At 50.8% G+C, this 18,472-nt stretch overlaps 6 protein-coding genes across 6 annotated transcripts, besides 7 other annotated features; all 6 read right to left on the bottom strand.

Moving 5' to 3' along the window:
* Nucleotides 1-12,513: part of a sequence feature (heterozygous, non-Esmeraldo-like haplotype) that runs on past the window's edge.
* Nucleotides 225-3,890, bottom strand: Tc00.1047053508027.80 (hypothetical protein, conserved; the record flags this gene model as incomplete). The annotated part of the gene is made up of 1 exon (XM_808205.1): nucleotides 225-3,890. The coding sequence occupies one exon, from the start codon at nucleotides 3,888-3,890 to the stop codon at nucleotides 225-227; it is 3,666 nt and encodes a 1,221-aa protein (XP_813298.1).
* Nucleotides 2,559-2,594: a sequence feature (GA-rich).
* On the bottom strand, nucleotides 4,617-7,328 carry Tc00.1047053508027.70 (ATP-dependent RNA helicase, putative; the record flags this gene model as incomplete). The annotated part of the gene is made up of 1 exon (XM_808204.1): nucleotides 4,617-7,328. The coding sequence occupies one exon, from the start codon at nucleotides 7,326-7,328 to the stop codon at nucleotides 4,617-4,619; it is 2,712 nt and encodes a 903-aa protein (XP_813297.1).
* Nucleotides 7,530-7,556: a microsatellite.
* Tc00.1047053508027.60 (uncharacterized protein) lies at nucleotides 7,564-9,915 on the bottom strand (the record flags this gene model as incomplete). Its single annotated transcript, XM_808203.1, has 1 exon — nucleotides 7,564-9,915. The coding sequence occupies one exon, from the start codon at nucleotides 9,913-9,915 to the stop codon at nucleotides 7,564-7,566; it is 2,352 nt and encodes a 783-aa protein (XP_813296.1).
* Nucleotides 10,199-10,927, bottom strand: Tc00.1047053508027.50 (hypothetical protein, conserved; the record flags this gene model as incomplete). Its single annotated transcript, XM_808202.1, has 1 exon — nucleotides 10,199-10,927. The coding sequence occupies one exon, from the start codon at nucleotides 10,925-10,927 to the stop codon at nucleotides 10,199-10,201; it is 729 nt and encodes a 242-aa protein (XP_813295.1).
* Nucleotides 11,025-11,081: a microsatellite.
* Tc00.1047053508027.40 (folate/pteridine transporter, putative) lies at nucleotides 11,884-13,749 on the bottom strand (the record flags this gene model as incomplete). The annotated part of the gene is made up of 1 exon (XM_808201.1): nucleotides 11,884-13,749. The coding sequence occupies one exon, from the start codon at nucleotides 13,747-13,749 to the stop codon at nucleotides 11,884-11,886; it is 1,866 nt and encodes a 621-aa protein (XP_813294.1).
* Nucleotides 12,514-18,472: a sequence feature (areas not merged during assembly with more than two copies in the genome that could not be assigned to a particular haplotype).
* Nucleotides 13,987-14,784, bottom strand: Tc00.1047053508027.30 (hypothetical protein, conserved; the record flags this gene model as incomplete). The annotated part of the gene is made up of 1 exon (XM_808200.1): nucleotides 13,987-14,784. One exon carries the CDS (start codon nucleotides 14,782-14,784, stop codon nucleotides 13,987-13,989), a length of 798 nt encoding a protein of 265 aa, XP_813293.1.
* Nucleotides 15,448-18,472: a mobile genetic element.
* Nucleotides 15,473-15,690: a mobile genetic element.

The raw sequence follows: 18,472 nt of genomic DNA, 5'->3' as shown, positions 1-18,472 counted from the left end.
CGGGAGCAAATTAGAAGACGGTATGCCCTGCCAATGGGGAAAACATGCCCCGACCCACCCACGCCCTCATCCCCTTGTTCCGTTTCTTTTTTTTTTTTTTGCTTCCCTCGTCCCTTTTCCTTGTAGGGGCACCTTTACCATTTTCGTTGAGCAACTCCCCCACACCTCAAATTAATCTGAAAGTCCTGAAAACCCTCAAGATGTAGACGCGGACATATTTATATCTATTGGGTAAGCTGTTTTTTCGTCCGGCCAATGGCTGACCCTACAATCCCTGCCTCCGCTGCCCGTCTCATAAAAGATTCTCGCCTTTCACGAAGGGTGTCTGTAAGTAATTGTTTTTTCAGCAAATGCTCATCTCGTTGTAACTCCTTTTCAACTTCATAGCGTTCTTCTCGCGTTCGAACCTCGTGATGAGGGACTTGAGTCCTCACCAATGGACGAACCGCTTGTAACTCTGCCTGTGCCGCCGCTCTAGCCTCACGCATGAGCGCGACTTGTTCACCAAAAATAACTCTTCCCGCGTCCTGTTCGCATGCATGTCGCATAAAATCAATTTTTCGACCGTATTCCAAAACCTGGTAATTACCACGGGCGATGAGTAGCAACGTTTTGTCGGAGAATGGCGCGTCACGGATACGCAGCCACCGACGGAATTCCCGTTGGATTTTTACCGCTGCTCGGTCCCGTCTGGATGCATTTAGTTCGAGTTCACAGAGGTGGTCCTCATGGGCACGACGTCGGAGCACCTCAAAGGGACGCAGGCGAAGGGCCTCCTTCCATTCAGCGCGGTGACGCTCTGCAACGACATCGACAAAAAGGCCAATATGATACTTCTCCCTCTCCAATTCCGCTACGGCATTCACCTCTTCAATGGGTGTAGGAACATAATTTCCAACTGGGGCGGCGACAGTGAGCATGCCACCCTTATTTGCGTCCATCCCCTTCTCTCCCCATTCAAGAGCGTACATAGTCCTACGAAGATTAGAAGATTTAGCCCATCGTCTCGCTACATAGGACCTAAATAAAAATCCACGACCAACGCGCTGCAACAAGGAAGAGGCAACACGCTCATGTCTTCTATCTTCATCTAATTTATAACGAAGACGCTCCATGAAGTATGCAAGACGAGAAAGGTACGCTCTCCAAGCTCGCTGAATCAATCTCGCAGAATACTGTCTTCGCCACTTGGATACCCGATCTACACCAAGTGCACGTCGACAAGGCATAACAGACCGAAACCATCTTTGGATTTTTATTGTTGGCGGACGATATCGTTCAAGGAATTTTTTCTCTCTTGCCCTGCGAGCAAAACAACGGCGGGCAAACATCTGAATGACCATTGCGGCGTAGACCTCACGCTCCATTTGTCGTTTCAATACCCATGTCTGTGCCCGATAAGAAGCTGCTTCTCGCATTTTCCCTCGGGTGCGATAGCTCCTCCAAATGGCTTGGATTTTAGATACTTTGGACACAAAAAAGTCTTCTTTCTGATCTTTATGAGAAATACCACACCGTGCCAAATACCGCACACACAATGTCTTTTCTAACCACTTTTTGCCACAAGACGTTACTGACGGAATAGTACCGACCTCAAAGCCTCCTTTATTACTCTTTCTCCGCCGTCGCTCCTGCTCTACTCGCCGCTCATGTTCAAAAAGAGCCTGACGCGAACGCTCCCGCCGCGCCTTCTCCTCGGCCCGCTTAACAAGCAGTTCTCGTCGCCTTTTCCCCACAGAGTACCACCACATGCACCATGTGGTCTGAATCTTCCTCGCGGCTCTGTCTCTTGTGCGGAAGATAATGGCTTCAATAGTGCGCTCAAAGTATTCCTTTTTCGCTTTCTCTTCAGCCTCCTTACGAATTCGAGCGCAAAGAACCTCCTCCTCCAGACGTTCCTGTTGAATGCGCGCCTGACGACGTAAAGTAGGATTAGCGCCAATTATTTTGAAGAAGACCTCTCGCTTTTTTTCAATGACCTTTTCAGCCGTATCCAGTCGTTTTTTCTCCTCTTCCTGCCTCCTCTTTTGCTCAAAGGGACGCAGCTCATGATAACCATGACCATAATCATAATCATCTTCTTCTTCCTCCTCTTCGTAGTCAAAATCTATAAGCGGGGTTTCCTTTTCAATTGTTGTTTCGGGAGCCTTCATTGCTGCAACATTCTGCTCACCGCCATACATGTTCATCGTCACTGAGACATCGGTTGGCGCAAAACGATAAAATGACGGCTCTGACCGGTTTCCTTGGGCCCCAATGAGAAAATACTCTCCAGAAATTGTGTTCTTTGCGGGACGTTTTGTTTCTTCAAATGTGTTTGAAACAGCCGCGGGGTCGATGCGTTTTTCTTCGGTTCTCATTGGAGACTCATCATCGTCGTCATAAAGAGCGCCACCGGGGGCATCCTTATTGACTCCAGTATCTTCTTGTCCTTCTTTCCCTGGGTCCGTCACACAACAGTCAATGAGAGACTCCGCCCTCCCTTCCTCCAGTGTTTCTACTGCGGCCCCCAAAGTGTTGCTTTTGTTCCCATAATCATCTTCACACATCTCCTCCGATTCTTTTTTCTCGTCCATTTCTTCTTCTTCTTCTTCATTCGGTGGTTCTTGCAATGGCACCAAAGGTGCAGTCAGTGTACCCACCAGAGAGGATCCTTGCCTCGCCAAAGTTGCTTCAACGCCCTCCTCGACCGAGGGAGCCGCAGGTTCGTTGGAAGTGCATCTGCGTTTGGAAGTGGCTATCATTATTTCCACTGCGCGCAGAACTGGAGCCACAGTTGGGGATAATAAAGCCTCACCATCATTGGAAGCGCTTTCAGGACGGTTTAGTGCTTTTATGCTATCAGGAACAGGAGAGTCATAATTCTGCGCCATCGACGGCATTCCTCCGTAATTCAATACCTGCAGGGCCTCTTTGGCCTTCATGAGATGAGCGGGAACTGGGGCAAGAGGCGGCAGCCGACCACCTGGAGGCAGTGGCTGGATGGAATTTTCAGGAGTTTCACGGAGTTGTGTTATGGCACCCGAATTATTGGAGCTGCATGTATCGGTCCCATCGGTTGTTTTTTTGAGATCCATGCCACAGTGTTGGCGGATGAGTATCGTAGTGGGATGCTCTTCGCCTAAATGAATTTCGGCCTCTCTCAGTGCTTTCATAAGGACGGGTGCTGCCAATTGTCGCATCTCTTCTGAATCATGCTGACTCAGGGCCACACCGTAGTTGTGTAACGCAATAATATGAAGCATTGGATCGCTTTCCTCTGAGGCCAAGGCACAATCGCGGGCAATAAAGAAAGCCTCCTCCGTTGAACCCAATTCAAGCAGCACTGCGGAAAGATTCACCATTGTGGAACATGACGGCCTTCCAAAGACTTGCAATTCCACATTGCGCGCGTCCTGGAGATAACGTATAGCCTCGTATGGTTGATTGCCCCGACGCTGTAGACATCCCAAGTTGCTTAATGTAGCTGCAAACGCAAGAAGCCATGCATCACGTTTTTCCTGGTTTTCTGAATTTGACCCCATTGGAAGACTCGGAAATCGGCGCACTCCCGCCTCAGCAGCTGTCAGAGCCGTTTGTAGCACGTCATAACTTGCCTTCATTTTCCCATCTTTCATGAGTGCCATGGCTTTTTTGTTCATTTCCATAACCGTCTCTACAGAAGTCGCAGATCCAGTGACGTTTCTAACGGTGTTACGTCTTTTTTTATTGCCGCTGTGAATTTTTTTCATTTTCGGCGACGGTGATACGTCACTTGAGGAAATGCCCTGTCGTTTCTGCACTTCCGTTGGGGGTTGCCTCGACATTTTGACTGGTGGAAGCTGCACGCTACCAACAACCGGCTTTTGCTGCCGTTTTTCCTCAAAACGAGGGTACGTGACGCCTTGCATCTTCCCAGAGGAGATGAATTACCCTCCGTCCCTTCAACACCAAAATGATGCAAAATAAAAAGGAAAGCCAAAACACACGGGAAAAAGGCACGCAAAAGAAAAAAACAATAACAACAAAATAAGAGAATACATTTTGGAACACCGACAAAAAAGAGAGCAGCAATATGCGTATATTTCTTCGTGTAGGGAACTGCCTCTCTCTCTCTCTCTCAACAGTCAATAACACCACCGGGATTTGAGCATCCGCATTTTAAACTGAGTTAGTAACAGAGAGAGAAGGCGTAAGTGAGAATTTCACTGAGGAAAACACAAACACAAACGCAAATACAAATCACCCAACTATGCAATTAATGGGCACTTCGCCACTTTCCCTTCCTTCTTGATTATCGCCGTTCTCTCTTCATTTTACGATTAACCGATTCACGGACAGCCATCCGTCTGCTTCATAATGCGTACACCATGTCAAAAATACGTTTTATCCGCACACCACCATCTGTTAAATTGCCAGAGACTTCTTCCAGCTTGCCACCCTCTTGTGTTTTTTCTTCGCACATCCCCGCAGGCCAGCCCCTCATAGATATCTCACAGCAAAAACAACAGCAAGAAAAAACGGGTCAGTCAAAACAACAACAACAACAAGACACTGGCACAAACCCCCTTTTATTACCTTAACTCCTTTTTTTTTGATTGTTTGTTTCGGTTCATTTCTTTTCACCCCTGCGGAGACTACTTGCTCTTTCGCTTTTGCTTCTTGCGTGACAGACGGGCCCGCTCTTTTTCTGCCTTGCGTTTGATGTGCGCCATCTCCTCAAAGGTTCGAATGTGCCCGTCCTTTGGCAGACGACGTTGCTTGCGACCAACCCGAAGTTTCTTCCCCTGATTTGGATCACTGATGTCTACTGTGTCATCATCATCATCACCGTCATGGTTATAGCCGCCGGTGCCCTGCTCTTGTGCGGCCCTGGCACGATGGAGAGGTCCAAGATCTTCTTCTTCCCCAACGTCTTGAATACGCATATTGCTCTTCTTCATCCACCGTGAGTAGGCCTCCAGCTTCGATTTAAAGTTCACTGCTTTCCCTGCCTCATTTTTTACGCCGCGTAACATGGCCTTTGCGTCATTGACATTCATTCGTACAAAGCGATTCTTCTTCTTACTCCACGCGTACACTTGGCGTTGTTGTTGCGCCTCTTGTGCACTCTCAGCACCCACGTCAAAAGTTGCGTCCTTCACAGAATAGTGCGCATCCTCCATAGTGCTGCGCTTCGTGGTGTCCATAAAATAATCCTGGTCGCGATACTTCCCGCTCCCTCCACCGTATTCCGACTCAAAACGGTGCATACCCCGCGTGGGACACACAGTGACAGCGTCTTCCTCGTTGGTTGCACCGTCCATTTCTTGTCGTTCCCGTTTTTTCCGCTCCTGTGCCTTCAAAAGCAGTTTTTCTCCCAGGGATAACTTCTTTTCCGGCACCGTCACATCTCTTTTCGTAATCTTTGCACGGTCGCTCTTCTGTGGCTCTTCTTCCGCTGCTCCTTTTCCCGTTGCCGCGTCGTCTTCTTCCGCTTGCTCTCGTTGCTCTTTCCAGAGGGTTTGAATGGTTACAGGCTTCATGATTTGAAACATCTTTTCGCCGTGAATCATCTCAAGGACGGATTCCTTCGCCTTGAAACGCTTTAGATCAAACCGCGCTTCATCGGCTGCAATGCGCTTCGCCTCCAGACGCTCCACAAAAATAGGATGCAGAGGTGTGTTGTCAAACTGGTACTTCTCCTGCCTTGCCTCTTGAATGCCGTCGTGAGTTGCCTTCTTCTTGGTGCGTGTAAACTTCTTGTGAGCATTGTCGACGACTTTCGCCATGTTCCTCACCTCCACATCCTCCAGAGCGAGGCGACGCAAGAAGTCGAGCTCCAACTGCAAGTCTTCCTCCGGCATGCGTCCAAAGCAGCCATCATCAGCCGTGAAAAGTAAGTCACCCTCGGTTCGTCGACACTGCAGTGGACGATCAATAAACGCCATGAGGTCGACGTAGTACGGAAAGTCTTCAAAGGTGAGGAATGAATACGCCGCACCCGAACGGCCAGCGCGCGCCACACGGCCAACGCGATGCACAAACAGCTTCGGTGTGGATGGGAATGAAAAGTTCACAACGTTGTCCAGCAGTGGAAGATCAAGACCGCGCGCGGCAACGTCAGTTACAATCATAACGTGAGTTTCACGCCTTGAGAACGCCTGCACAGCATTACGCCGCGCCTCCTGGTCCATTTGACCATGTACTGCGCTACAAGAGATAAGATATGCTTCCATGATCATTTGTAAATAATCCACATGAAACTTTGACTCAACAAAAATGAGAGCCTGTTGGGCTGTACCATCGTTCGTGTCACCTGCCGCCACTCCAATGACCTTTTTAAGCAGCACGATGAGAGCAGCCACTTTCTCATCGTTACGGACAAAGAAGGCACTTTGCTTCAGTTTATCGCTTAGTTTCATTTCCGCATCCAAACGAATGACCACAGGGTTGTGGAGTCCTGCGCTAGTAAATTCTGCCAATACACTTGGCATTGTGGCTGAAAAAAGTGCACGTTGACACGCATCTGGCACCTTCTGCATAACCGCGACTATCTGCGGCTGCAGTCCGAGTTCAAACAGGCGGTCGGCCTCATCTAACACCAGACATTTCACCATGCTCAGCTTCAAGGAGGCCTCTTCCATGATGTGAAGTAAACGACCCGGTGTGGCGACCACAATGTCAGGATTCGATCCGAGCAACTCGAACTGTTGCTCAAGCGAGTTTCCACCGACCAGCGCCGCAAAGCGGAGGTCAAGAAACTTGTTCAACTGAATACCAAAGCGTAGGATCTGCAAACTCAGTTCACGCGTTGGAGCGAGAACCAGTCCACGAATACCCACCGTCTTGCTGTGCGACTTCAAAAGGTTCAACATGGGAATGAGAAATGCCGCCGTCTTTCCGGATCCCGTGCGGGCCATGGCTACCACGTCGCTTCCCTGAGTCATCGGTGGAATGGCTTTACGCTGGATGGGCGTCGGTACGTTGTACCCAAGTCGCAGCACACCGTCAAGCACCGGCTTGTCCAGTCCAAAGCTTTGAAACCCGCCTCCGCGCTTTTTTTTCGGCTGCTGGTCCTGCGCCTCCACGGAGTCCACAGCGGACTCCCAAGTCCCTAATCCCGTCAACATTTGTTTCCTCCACACACACGCACGCGCAAACTCACCCTCTTTTTTTTCTTCTTCTTCATGTATCCATAAAGAGTGAGACAAGAAAAAAAAAGCATGTAAAAACCGGTAGACATAACAACGGCAAAAGAAATAGAAAATCCAAAAGATTTCAAAAAACACACATTGGAAAAAGAAAAAAATACAATAGACGATAAAGGAACCTAGGGGTCTTCTGCAAGACAGTAACCTCATAAGCATGTGTAGGGATTTTTTTTTCCCCAATTTTTTTTTTTTTGTCTCCTTTTGTTACTCTCTTAACTCTGTCTTAAGAAATAATAAGGAACCTAGATGGTCGTATTTATAAAAGTAAAAATGCATACAACAGAAAAAAGATAGTTCGATGTCTCCTGCCATGTGTAACCGCGTCGCGTACCGTTATACACACACGCACACACGCACAATAAAAAAATAAATAAATAAATAAATGGAATCCCTACTGGCACGCACAGACGGGAGCCAAAAACTCCCCATGTTGCAATTCGTACTCATAAATTTGTGGCTCGGTCGCGTTGCAACTCGGTACTGCAAAGCGTGTCCATGCATTAAAAAAACAAACCTCAGCCTCCCGTATCCACAAGGTATTCCTTTCATTTTTTTTAAAAATTACAAAAGGGGCACCAGCTTTGTAGTAAGACAAGCAACGCTTGCAACGAATGAGACCATTAGCCATGCTACTTGGAGGTTCACTGTACTGGCAGTCCGCAATTCGCGTATCAATCAACAAAGATGCATTACACCGCAACCCCAATCTGGCACATTGAAAATCACAGTCAGACCACAACCCATCTTGCGTGTTCCCTTCTTTACCGTGTGGATGGGCTGCAAATGCATATGCAATTCTTTTCGGATAGTGCATCGTGGTGGAGAAAGAGTTGAAAGCGGATAGAAGGGAGTTCAACTCATGCATAGAAGCCAGAGGAGCGTCATATGTCCTTAGCTTTGCCATATGTTCTCGTACAGGATGAAGATATTCAACATCCTTACTAAACCGCATAAGCCACATGTAAGACTTTGGAGAAGCGTGAATAGCCTCCTTCAATGAATTTATACCCAGCGGGAGTCGTAGGTCCCGCGTGCGCTTTCGCAACAACATGGCCCCACCGTATTTTGTTATGTGAAGATCGGATGGAATCTGCCTTATTTTGTCACCATATTTGTTCCGCCACCTAATAAGTTCTGCATCCTGCGCGGGACCACAGCAAGCACGTGTTTCTAGCTCAATGCGCTGAAAATGCTCCAAGTGAAGTCTTTCATACCGCGTCCACCAGTCGTAACGAAGCTTGCAATCTTTCCAGGACAGTGGCAGTTGTTTTCGCATCTTGACCTGAATGGGCCGTAGGGTATGATCGAGACGCTCCAGGTTAAACCACGGCTTGGGAGTCCCGGTAAAATGATACACCCCATGAGGACGCCTCACCAACTCCCCAATGGTAGTGAAACATGTACGGAAAAGAACCCCATCACGCGCCCCTACACGATTGTACCCGTAACTTCCGAGGCGAAACTCCAAGTACAGTTTAAGAAACATGTTCAACGAGGGTCTAAGAATCATCAAACCGGTTTGAAAGTATTCCTCGTCCCCAACAGCAAATAGAAAAGGCATTTTCTGGGTACTCATTAACCTCTTCCACTCGGATTCTTTTAATGGGTAAGAGAGCGCCGCACGGCGTGCTGCGGTCCAATAGCCAGGATCTTCAGATTTCACAATTGCGGCTATCTTTTCTTGCATTTGTAGAAGAAAGTCTGGGTTATCCGTAATGAGACTGTCTGCATCGAGGAAAAGTATCCCGCCCGTATAGTCCTCTAGCATGTAAAGATACATTTTGTCAAATGTCGCCTTAAAAATGCTTTTCGGTGCCCATTTTTGCATTCCACGAAAAATCTGCACGCGATCAAAAACAACCTGAAGTAATGGAAACATTTCCTTCTTGATATTCTCATTGATTATTAGAACAATATCTGCTTCATGGTTACGACTAAGTAAGGAATGTTCACGGATTGAATCGGCTAATACGATTGCACCATCCAAATAACGGTGATTTGAGACCATCATGACATACGCGTACTTGGGCGGATGGTTGATTGCTTCAGTCAACTTGTGCTGCGTTTCTGCGCTACAGATGGACGCCGCATATTCCCCGCCAACTTCATCCTTTTCAATATTTCCATTTTCCGTACGATTTGAATTATGCCGTTTCCATTGCTTGCAGTAGAGGGGATGATACATACCACCCACAAATTCACGAATCATTCCAATCTCAAAAGAGTCATTGATAGGGATTTTCACGTCTTCTGGTAAAGGAGGGCAAATGGATACATTTACGTCATGATAATGATTATTAGAATCATTTTTATTAAGATTGTGATGCACCTTCTTAATAATGTCCTTAAGTGTCAACACTCTTTTCCGATCTGTAAATCGAACATACAACAGCGACGAATTTTCCCTTTGGCTCGTCACGCATTCTATTTCATGACCAAAACCTTTTGGCAAAATGATGTTTTCGTGTCTTTCATTATCAGAGCCAGAAAGGACGAAATTTGGTGCCTGTGATGAATTGTGACCAGCGCGCCGGGGCTCTTTAGCCCCCGGCCCCACAACTGCAGGCTCCTCTCGGTCGGTGGGAAAAGGGAACGGGGTAAGAGATGGGATCCGTCGAAACCCATACAGCCAAACAAGGCTGTTAAGCACAAGAAAGAAAAGGGTGAGGAGCAGCGAGGTCCATGAGCACCGCCAACATCTGCGATGGCGTAGCCCGGGGCGAAACCGCTTGGAACGATGCATTTCCCGAGTGTTCCCACGCCCTCTCGTGAGCCCAAATGCACAGGCAGGGGGAAAAAAATGCCCAGACACGGACCGATGCAGGAGAGAAAATAATGACAGCTAAAAAGGCCAACCAAACAAAAAAAAAAAAGGAAAAAAAAGGCAAGCAGGGAAAAAAAGTCCAAAGCAAAAGCGGCCTGAGACAACATCAATTAAAAAGAAAACAATAGAAATGGGAATTTTCTGTTGTTCTTTTCTTTCAACACATAAACAGCTAGAGACTACGACAAGTTGATAAAAGTATTCAATTCATTTGCATGAGCGCCACATTTGGCTTTACGTCTGATGGCGCATGCCGTTTTTCCTCCTCATCGGCCATGGCCACCATGGCCTTTACCCGCGTGGCCGCAGCCACAAGCCCTTGAAGAATATCACGTGCTTCCTCTTCGCTCTGCGGGACAAGATCAGGCCGTAACTGCAACGTCAGCTCCGTTGGCGCTTCCACAGTGTATGGCTCCACGGCACTCACATACGGTGGTCCCGTCATCTTTCCCGTAATGGGGGAATTGGCAAATCTTCCCTGCATATTGAGTGGATCCCCGCGGTGTCGGTAGGGCGAGTAGAGAGAAGGCGGATAAATTGTCCGCATCAGTAATCCCGGTGACATACGAGGATCGTATGGGTCTAGGGAGCAATTTTGTTCCGACTCTGTTGAGAGGAGTGACGTGGCACCCAACCGCACCAACTGTCTCAAGATGTCCGTCATGTCATCCGTCGTCGGGGTGGATTCCTCCACGCCACCTTCCGATGGGGCGCAGACGTCGTATATTTTCTCTTCCTCTCCCTGTGCGTCGTTGGCAGCGGGCAGACACTCAAATGGTAGCGTTGCCACCACGCGCCCGGTCGCCCGATGTTTAATGCAGACGCCTGCGAGGTCGCCAGTCATTCCAAATGAGCCACAAATATCCCTCAGTGTGACGGACGCGTCCGGGACCTCCACGAACTGTTCGCCGTAGTGCACCACCGCCTGCATCACCCCTTCTTTTCCACCTCCTCGTTGCCGCCAAGGCCGAGAACCTACAAGCCAAAAAAAAAAAGTAAGGCAGAGCACACCGCATCAAAACTTTGAAAATAACAAAAAGAAACAACAACAACAAAAACAATACGAGCAATAATAACAATAATAAAGAAAAGTACGGTGTAAGCAAATCGATATCAAAAGGGCCGATTGCACCCTATATATAAGGCATCCCCCCGGACATTCTCGTTTTTTACTTTTTACTTTTTTTTTCAATCACACGTTACAGCAGTCAATTCTATACGCAATTTAGAAAAGAATACTGACACGCACGTGCACATGGAATATTCACCTGAGCCATTGGTCGGATCCTGAACACATCCAAAGAAATAAGAAGGGAATTAAGGGGTAAATAGAAAAGGGAGTAGGTCCGCCACCTCCTCAGTTTTTACCCCAGTTAAGTATAAATATATATATATTCTAATGACCAATATCGTGACATGTTGCACTCTATTCGGATTGCAAACATTTATTACTAAAAAGGTGGTAGACTTTGTAATCTACCAGCCAAAACAAACAAAAACTGCAAGGAGGAAGGGAATAAAAAAGGGTAGACAGGATAACAACAAAAAAAAGGAAAAAATTTCGTCTTACCTTTATCGTTTTTTTGATTCCTTAAATCTTGGTCGACCAAAGTGTCATAAATATAGAAAAATAAATATAGAAAACAATCGTACAGAAATAAAATCGCCTCATCAGGATGTGTTGGTTTAATTATTCAGCCCCAACACTAACATTATTTTCACGGGCTCCTATAATAAAGCACAATTGGGAGAGGAACAACAACAACAAGAGAGGATGTGATTAGAGCATGATGAGGGTCATGCGGCCCCAAGTGCGACCCGGCGAAAAGCAGCTCGCATCGTCAACGGCATCCGGGTCACGGACGGAGGGCGGGGGCGTGTGCGCCCTCACTTCAGCACGGGCTCTTGAGCACTCAATGACTCCCTGCTTCCCTCAACCTTACAGTCGCCGGATGGCTCCTGTGGCCGGACGACACGACCATCCACGTCAATGTTATCGCAGATACGTTCGGCCGGGATCAGCAGAAACACCAGTGGGATGCACACGAGCGGACAGAGGAGGTGCCCCACAATTAAGAGCCACTTGACGTTGCTGAAGTCGCAGCCGACAGCGGGATCCGTCTCGACGGGCCACTTAAATTCCATCAACAGCGAGCCGACGGTGTTCGAAACTGCCTGCCCAAAGTTCGAAAACCCTGCTAGCAACGCGTACACCATGCTCTCCGTTCCACGCGGACACAGCCGAGAAATTAGGATCATGCCTGGCATGAAGTTTAGCATGCAACACACCTGGTAGACGATCTGGTCACCGAGCACATACACCACGTGATCGCTGATATGCGGACGGTTCCACCGCTCCACAATGATGAGGTCAAAGATACTGGCCACAATCAACACAAGCGTGGTGACGACAAATGTGATGCGGTAGCTCTTCTTCGAGAACACGTACCTGAACAGCAGAATACCGACAATGCCACCAATGTTTCCAATGATGCTTGCGACCGTGTTGTAGAAGAAGAACGAGAAGTGCGGTCCGTCGGGCAGGCAATCAGGCCTGGCCATGTAGAAGCTGTCCAGGGCACCGGGGAGCTGAATGTACGACGCCATGCCGATAAAAAAAAACAAATTCGTCTTGGCGATCACCAACGGGAGTGCAAAGAAGCCGAAGACACAAAGAAAGACGGAAACGACAATGCAGGCGTACAGCAGGCTCCAGATGTCGCCAAGAAGGGTAGCGAAGGCCATGACAACCGAGCCCGCTGCCACAAGGAGGCAGTAGAGAACTATCCTCCAGTTGCGTCGCGCCACCTCCTTGTTCACCTCAAAGACACCGCAGCAGCAGGTCGGCAGAGACGGTACCTCGTCCTCCTCCTCTCCAGGCACAGCTGCGTACACCTCTTTTGAGAGACCCAGCATGGAGTGGTTGCCCATCTCTCGCAGCCCTGCGCTGGGATCGTTCATTTCCTCCAGCAGGCTCGTGCACATGAATTTGGCATCCTCGGCACGATTTACACGGTTCTTGTTCTCCCCGTAGCAGTTCATCACGAAGAATAACGTCGTCACAAACTGCAGCGTGGCGGCAACGATCACGCCGATCCACTCCAGACTGGCGTCGGCGAGGGGCCCGGCAATGACAGAGGCGACAAGGGAGCCCAGGAGCACCCACCACCACACCCAGCTCACCAGCGACGAGCCAGCGAGAGGAATGCGGCGTATAAGGCGGCTGTAGTGGCCCTGCGTCAGGATGTCCACGTTTGCCTTGGTGAAGCTGGTCAGGAAAACAAACACCGCTGCCGGCGCCGCGCTGGCTTTCGCGGGTGGCAGTAGCGCGAAGGCAAGCGCAAAGGCGGCACCGACCACGCACGAGACGGCCAGGTACCAGCGCTTCGTGTACCCAAAGAAGCTGAAGATGTCGCTGAACATGGCGGTGATCGGCTTCATCGACCAGCCCATCGATGCCAAATTGGCCATGCGCTGGTACGTCATGGCGTCAACACCGTAGCGTCGCCTGAACATGGGGAACAATGAGCAACGGATGAGGCAGTCGGCGACTCCCTTGCAGAGAAACTCTGACAATCCTATTGACAGCACGCACTTTGGTCCGAAGGCCTCCACACTGGTGCCAAAAATAGGTACACGGCGCAGGCACGGCAGAGCGCTGAATAGCGCCCTCGCATCGATGTGCACGGAACGCGCCGGCACCGTTTCCTCCGCCGACATAAAACGAGGGGGTGCGCTCTCGTCTGTTGCCATCACAGGACTCACGCTGGCGAATCTGGCTTGCTAGCCTATCAGGGAGTGTTTGCTGGAAGAGGCAAGGGAGGAGACAAAAGGAAAAAGAAAGAGAGAAAGCGATGTACCGACAGTGAGGGTGATGCAGCTGTTTCGACGGGCCCACCAGGGCCTCACTCCTCTCCGCCGTAGCACGCTTCACGGGCACGGGCACGCCCAACGCCGCACTGCCCTTGTCGACGGAAATGACGGGTTGCGTCAGCATTGCCGTCGGCCACTCACGCCAAGTTCTGTCGGCCCCGCGCAGCCGGGGAGCCTTCCCACCGCGGGACCTTCCTCCTGAGCTCTGACGAGCTCGCACAAGGCCAGTGCGCATTTTGTCCCAAGCGAGAGAAGTGTGATGGCCAACGCCCCACACACCTCTTCGTCGGCCGCGGTGGTGGGGATAATGACAACGGCGACTGGGCACAGGGAGGCGTCGTGGATGCTGACAGGTAGCATCGCACACGCCTTCGCTACGTGGCGCAGGACATCGGGGGCCGGACACGCAACACACCCGGACTCAATGGCCCTCAGATGCTCCAATACCAGCACAACGCGCCGCTTCAGCAGAAGCAGGGACCGCTTCACGCGCTGAGGGTGTGACGACACAGTTCCACCCTCGTGGCCACCGCTCCGGTTGCCTGGGCCGATGGTGCTCATGGCTGCGCCAATTCCTATTTGCGCCATTTCGTCAGACCCCGTGAGAAACCGCACATTTCTTAGGCACACCGTCGTACGCGGTGCGCCTTCGTTGTGGCAAAAAATCCGGCTGCCGTGGGCAGCGGTGCAGGGCGATATTTCGAGGTTATAATTATGACTGCGGCGCCGTTGAATGGCCTCCTGCCCCCGTTGTTCCTCCCCAGCCGTGTGTCGGACGCCGTCGCGCGAGGTGGTTGCCTCGAATAGATGCACCGGGAGGGCGGCGAGCGACGCCGGCGGGGCGCGGTCCACCATCAGCGCCAGCATCACACCGTTCGGCACGTCACCAAAGACGTCCAAAAGAGGAACGTGCATGATGCTGCTGCATTGCACCGCGTCCTCTCTCGTTCTTCCTACACCGTACCAGCCAACAACGACGAGCTCAGCAAATACTTCCGCGAGGCGTTCCTTCTTGCGTCTGACCGCCCGCCAGTCCACACTCCGCGCCGCGGTGTTACCCGTCTCGTAGCCGACGACCTCAAAAGACACAATTCCTGTTCCGCCGTCGACCGTCGGGCGGCCAGAGGGACGCCGGGGCAGTCGCGGCCGCAGGCATACCGGCAGTGACGGCACCACAGCCCGCTGGTCGTGCGCCCCACGCTGCTGACATCCTTACTGCTTCGGTGGCCTTGTTCTACGGACAGTTACGTGCTGGGGGAAAGTGGAGAGGTGTGTGCGGGCAGCAGTCGCCACTGGCAGCAGAGCTCAGCAGCACAGAGAAAAAGAAGCACCAACGCAACCAGCAAACAAAATCCGTCGACGGGTGTGGGTGTCAAAACAATCAAACAAATTCGTAACAAGTAACATTTTTATTTGCCCACCACCGTCGCAGTGCCATGCGCAGAGTGTGTGCAGGCTGGACAGTGGCCGGTCAATATATTGTTGTAAAACAAGAATGGGGCAACGGGGCACTGCCCCACACTCTGGGAGCGAAGGGATGATGCACGCAAATTAAAAAACAAAAACAAAGACAACAACTACACCCCAAGGTCTAATAACACAGAATAATCTTCCGGGCAGCTGGCCGGATCCTGAAATTATCTATGGAAACCAAACAAGTTAAAAAAGTTTCGTTAGTTAATTGCTTCAATGTTTTCTTTTCATTCAATATATAGAATTCTGTGGACCACTAGCATGGTCCTTCTTTCTCAATTAGGATTTACATCTTATTACTTACGAAGTGGCAGACTTTGGGGTCCTCCAACCACAAGACCCCGCCGCTCCCCTTCGCAAGTGCTGAATTCTAAAAACACAACCGCGTGATATGCCGTCTGCGGGGGTTTCCGCAGACCGTACGTAGACAAAGGTTTTCTGTGCTCCGCGAGAGTCCAAAAGCCCTTGTATCCGTTTCAGCTCCCACGTCAACGCGTGCTATTTTGAGCTGCCTTTATTCGCCGCTCTTTGCAGCGAAGTGCTGTGCGCCCCAACGTCCATGGTGGATGGCAAGATGGCGGAAAAAGCCGACAAGACTAGGTGTACCACGCGCGCCTCGGCCTGCATGATAAGAAAAGGCTTCCTCTCCCATTTCCCTCCGGCAATTTTAACGTCGCCGGAGTCTGGAATAAAAACGGCTCCCCATCCATGGAGCGATGCGTCCGTGATGATGGCGGCCGATGCCTTTTCCGTGGGCTTGATGATTCGCTTACGATTGTTCTCGATGGTGTGTCGTAATCTCTCGCCCAAACCAACCGCTGACGGCGGTAGGTTCGCCGGGGATGTCTCCAGAACAACTCCCCCGGTTAAGTGCCAATCATCGCCGTCGCGCTGCCGTGATGAGAAATTAGTAGGCACACAGGCGCCTGCCCAAAATGGCCGTCGCATACAAAAAACGTGACGATATAACCTCCATTTCCGCGATGGTTAAAGAATTGAGCGTCGGCATGGCGCATACAGACCGGAAAAACTTCTCACTCAGTGACACCGTCTGGTGAACATGACCAAACTGCACCCCCAGAAAGGTGTACTGCGCAGCGCCCGATTCGCGATCCTCCCCATCGTGGCGTGACAGCCGTCCGCATTAAGAAGCACTTGGCTTCCCACAATGCCGCGTCGCTTTTCGGCCCTGCAATGCGCATATTATCGGTCCATACGTCGACACGCACCAATGGAGGTGCAGCCCAGAGGGGGTGAGCCACCGTCGTCACCACCGCAATTGCCGAGGTAATAATAATCTGGAGAATTTCTGGGCTGGCCTTGTATCCCATTGAAAGTCGTGTCAGCTCCACCAGCGTGCCGTCCTCCACGCGGCATCGAAAGAGATGCCGAGTCTCCCGCGGCAAAGAGACTATGAAGGACGACTTTACATCCAGGCAGGAAGCGGCCTCAGCCATCACAGGCGGCAAATAATGGGAAATGAGCAAAAGAGGTGCATTAGCCTCGTAAGGGTCGTCGCTGTTCCTGTCGCGTGGCCACGCAATCCGTCGTCGTCGTAAACCGGTGGTTTTCTCCTCCACAACCGAAAAGGGGCATTATCCATCCGCCTGTTACTGTGGACGAAGCGTCCTCGATAATTCCTGCTTTTCGTAACACTCTCGCGTCAGCGGTTTGAATCCTCCGTGAGCCTTCGCGCGCTTTACCGGAGGAAGACGGAGGGAAAGGGGACCGCCCGACGAGTCCCCAAACTTGCATGAGCCTCTCCAAGGTCGCCGGGTTCAACCGACTTTTGATCTATTCTAGATTCAATACGGGCATGTTGACTCGCTGTAACGGGATGGTTCGTTCATCTTGTGGAGTGGCCAGACGCGTCCTTGTCGCGCGTCTCGCTATTGTAGCAGCATGATTGTGATAAAATCATGGAGAAAACGCTCCGCTGCTCTCAGCCAGGGTTCTTGCCCTTCCGCCGTTTCTCCCTTCACATCAATGCGACCAGCGACGACACCTGGGTCAGCAGTGTGGTGTACCTCCCCAAATATCGCACTGTGTTCTGGGGAAGGTCGAACGGGTCGACGTGCTTCGCCAACCGCGAGATCACGTGTGGGTTCAAATTGTGTGTCTCCACGATTTGAGCCGCGTGCCGCAACGCACCGCGTTCTATGGAATGCGCCGTGGCATCCCAAGGAGCCAAAGCTCGTTCGACTTCGGTGGTCGTAATATTCGTGAGCTTTTCGTTTTCTTGAAGTGTCCTGCATAACTTTATAGTGTCGAAGGCGTCCTGCCCTCGTATCCTGACGAACCGCGAGGCGCGGTGGGGATCCGCCCTCGCCGTCTTCGGCGCCACGGACCAATCAGAAATTACGTTCCCGTCCGGCTCCACTGTGGAATTTTTTGGGTGTCAAGGACGCAATCTCGGAACAACGGCTTGTCGTTATCCACGCATTTCAAAAAACAACACGTTGCTTCCAATCGGCTCGGCCGCGGATAAATTCATCCCTCTCTTCCTCTGTCAAGGGGCGCGCCTGCTTCGTCTCGGATCGCGCCGCAATTCTTCGTGACCCCAGAATCACCATGTCCAGCGGGGTTGAATTTATTTCCACTATGGACCGCAGCATCCTGGAGTGCTGCTGTCGGGTCGATGGCGCCACATCTAATATTGCCACCAAAAAGGCCGCGCAGCTCTCCGCGTTCATCGGCTGTTCGTGCGTGCAGCAAAGCACAAAAAGTTGAAAATTGCCCCGCTAGTGACATTCTCTGCTCCTTCCTTGGCAGCGCACACATTTCTCAAGCCTACTCGTTCGCGCTCCCCATATGGCCGGCTCAAAGCGGAGATGTCGGTGATTCTTCGTACCACAGTCGAGCGTCGTTGGCGGATAAGCTCCATTGCCATTGTCGACGATTGCGTCGGACAATTTGAGAGATCGGGCGGTGCATCGGCGGTGCGGTGCGACGCCATACAGGAAGGGATGGGGCTGCTTTCTTCCGCCTTCATAAGCGGCCGGCAGCCCCTCGCCGTTTTTTGGCGGCCGTCCGTGCTGCAAGTCATTTCTTCTGGCTGCGCTGCGCACGTTGCATGCAGATGCGTCGTGTCCACAAATACAACACAATCGGCATCGCAACAGTAATTTTG

This window comes from Trypanosoma cruzi, genomic scaffold (assembly GCF_000209065.1).
Source record: "Trypanosoma cruzi strain CL Brener 1047053516613 genomic scaffold, whole genome shotgun sequence".
Lineage (NCBI taxonomy): Eukaryota > Euglenozoa > Kinetoplastea > Trypanosomatida > Trypanosomatidae > Trypanosoma > Trypanosoma cruzi.
This window is presented reverse-complemented; position numbering and strand designations above follow the sequence as displayed.